Below are 3412 nucleotides of genomic sequence, written 5' to 3' on the forward strand. Positions count from 1 at the left end.
GAACAACATGGCAACTCCAATTTCTGATCCAAACTTGAGAGCACAAGCCGCTGCCAAAACTTCAATTTCAAGAGCATGATAGGCACGTGGAAGCTGCTGAGAGAGAGATGCAATAACAAGACTAGCTTGATTCTGGATGACAGCCTCGATACCACTCTTGTTCTCATTTCAGAAAACAGCACTGCCGAAGTTTATCTTAAAAATCTCATTTGGCTAAGGCCTCCATGCAAAACTAGGCTTTGGAAATTGGGTAGGTTTTGGTGGGAGGACAGACTTAAATTCCACTAGCCTCTCTCTTGAAACCTGGGCAAGATGATCAACATTGCAACTAGGGAGATTCAAATGGACCTGATTTCTTTGGCTCTAGATGACCCAAGATGTCATTGCGAAAAGTTACAAGTGTGCTTTTAGACTTGAGTACTTCTATTGTATTATTTATTTATAACATAATAGTTATAAATATGGTAATGATAATATAATTAAGTTCACAACCAAAACAGTTGTTTAATTTTGGCTTTTTTTTCTTGGTCAAATTCTTCACCTCAGACATTTTTTTGATATTAAAGGTTTCAGAGTTGTTTTCCTTTTCCTTTTTTTTAAAAAAATGTATTTATTATTAAGTCTGATAATTATTAAATGTTTTCACACATGTCATTGTTATAGGCTTTGATAAAGGGGTACATGTCACCATTTTGTGTATCCAACAATTTTATATATAGGGACTTGGCCACATAATGGTGTATATATTATTAAGAGCTAGCTTAACATTGTTTCGTATTGATGAGACTACCTTACTTTTCAGAAAATAAAGGAAACTATGGGCTTATATCTGCATAAGATAGTGCAACTACTTTAATGAAGCCTATTGATCTTGAAACCTCTAAGCTCTTTCTTAATTTTGATTTTGATAATGAAAATAAATAAACAAATATATATATATATATATATGTATGTATAAATTTATGATGCTTATATATGTACCACCATATTTGCGTAATCTTGGTAGAAGATAAGCCAAGGTCAATAGACCAATTTTGATGGATAGGCATTATTCTCATGTCTCTAACAACAATAGCAGCAAATTTGGAGAAATCCCAATTGAAAATTTAAAAGATTATTATGAACATAGATTATTAAGTATGATAACATAAAAACTAAACTCCAAGATGATACATAATAAATCGCGATAAAACAAATATCACATCATAAATTAAATCCTCACATAACATTTGAGATGCTAAAAAAGCAAGAGGTACTCAATTTTGTAGCGCAATTGTACCACTATCCAACACAATAGTTTTTACTTTTATTTTTTAGTATTGTAAACCTTGTAATTGAACTAAATTATTGAGGACATTTAGACTAGACCTTTGTAGTAATTAGGGTTTGCTGAACTGAGGGAATGGTTCACAATGCTGGTTTTGGTAGAGTTGGCATAGTGGGGAATGACGGAGATGTGGGCAATGGTGGTAGCATTGGCTTTGGAAAAGTTGGCAATGGAGGTAACAAAGGTGGCAGTGTTGACTTTGGCAACGTTGGCAATGGAGGAAGCAAATGTGGCAGTGTTGGCAACTTTGGCAATGGAGGTAGCAAAGGTGGTAGTGTTGGCTTTGACAGTGTTGGCAATGGAGGCACCAAAGGTGGTAATGTTGGCTTTGACAACTTTCGCAACGGAGGCAACAAATGTGGTAGTGTTGGCTTTGACAATGTTACCAATGGAGGCAGCAAATGTGGTAGTGTTGGCTTTGGCAACGTTGTCAATGAAGGTAAAAGTGGTAGCGTTGGCTTTGGCAATGTTGGTAGTGAAGGCAAATGTGGCAGTGTTGGTTTAGGCAATGTGGGTATGACTGGCAAGTTTGGTATACTGGGTTGAAAAGATTGTAAAAGATGGCGAGTTGCAAGGGTAACATCAATACTAAAGATAGATATTGTGATGAATAAAGCTAAGATGAAGCACTTAAATGCCATCCCTATTGGAGTACTTCTTCATGTTACAAGACTATAACAGAAAAAATGTATGTATTGTAACAACAAAGCAGGAGGAGGTTGTGTTTTAGGTTGGGTCACAATTGTGAGTGTTATATACTGGGCTTTTGATGATAAATATAACTTACAGTTTATTTTCATTTATTGACTATGAACATTAGATGGAAAGTTACTAGTGCCTCTTTTTTTTGCTGAGAGTTAACCAAATTTACTAATGCCTCTTAATTATAGTTATAAATGCATTTATAAATTTTAAATGTTTTTTGTTTTAAACCTCTAAGAATTACAAAATTCTTGAACTTTTTTTCATGTTTTGTAAGCTATCTATTTAACAATTGTTATTAATAAAATGTTTTTTTTTTAAACCATTAGTACAACCTGTTTTTTACAAACTGAAAATCCAACTAATGGAAGTCCAACTTAAAAGAAAAAATCTAATATTCTTAATTTATACCGTTATATATATTCCAAAACACCATTGCCCTAATTACCTGTTCTCTTTATCAACATCAAAATCTGCAATCTACTCAATTTCGACCATTACTACAAAACCCTTTCAACCATCACAGGGGAAGGGGAGTAAATACAACATTGGCTATTTTGAATTGAACCGATATGTATATATAACACTAAAGACTCCTCCTATATATATATATATATATACTAAAGACTCCTCCTATATATATATATATATATACATACACACACATATATATCGATGATGCATGAAAATCGTTAGTGAGTTGTTGGCTCCAAATCGCGCTAATAGACACCTGCAGAACAAGGACACAAGGATCAAACAAAAGGCACCAGTGTGGTACAGGCCAAAATCCCTTCGAAGATCAATTTAGTGGATGAGAAATCTCTAAGAACTATAGTGACAATCAATTTTTATGTGTTTGGGATGAATGTGTCCAGATTTCCACAAAAATGACAAACCCAAACAAGCTTACCATGCATCTTGTCCTTAGAAAGGGTAAACTCCTTAGGTTTAGACTCCTTAGGTTTAGACTCTTTCAAATCAACCCTAATCTTCCTAGGAGGTGTGACCTCTACAGGTTTAGCAGTCTCACTCACAACCTCACTCACAGGGGGTTTAGAGGAAGAAGAAGGAACAAAGTTTATGGAATTTGGTGCAGACACAGAAATGCTTTCAACAAAACCTAATCCAAATTTGTCAGAAGGAGACTTTTGAACACTTAGCATTTGATCAAGTTTAGAACTAGCAGATCTAGCAACAGATATATCAAGTTCCAAAGATTTAACTTTATCAAGCAAAATCATATTCTCAGTTTTCACATTGTTCAAAAGTTCATTAGCATCAAACAATTTAACAAGCAATTTTTTTTTATTAAGCTCAAGAGATGCAATTTTCGTTAAACTTAATTCAACATTCATGGCATCCTTTGCAACAACTTTGCAAAGT

The 3412-nt window shown here is 34.1% G+C and overlaps 1 protein-coding gene across 1 annotated transcript; it reads left to right on the forward strand.

Moving 5' to 3' along the window:
• Positions 1-1402: 1402 nt before the first annotated feature.
• On the forward strand, positions 1403-1873 carry LOC136063488 (uncharacterized). The gene has a single exon (XM_065763942.1). It carries the CDS (start codon positions 1403-1405, stop codon positions 1871-1873), a length of 471 nt encoding a protein of 156 aa, XP_065620014.1.
• Positions 1874-3412: the final 1539 nt, after the last annotated feature.

This window comes from Quercus suber, unplaced genomic scaffold, assembly GCF_002906115.3.
Source record: "Quercus suber isolate HL8 unplaced genomic scaffold, Cork oak 2.0 scaffold_534, whole genome shotgun sequence".
In the NCBI taxonomy this organism is placed as follows: domain Eukaryota; kingdom Viridiplantae; phylum Streptophyta; class Magnoliopsida; order Fagales; family Fagaceae; genus Quercus; species Quercus suber.

Bases quoted from the DNA above. Each gene is read 5' to 3' on its own strand.
- LOC136063488 (XM_065763942.1), top strand. From the start codon at position 1,403: ATGGTTCACAATGCTGGTTTTGGTAGAGTTGGCATAGTGGGGAATGAC.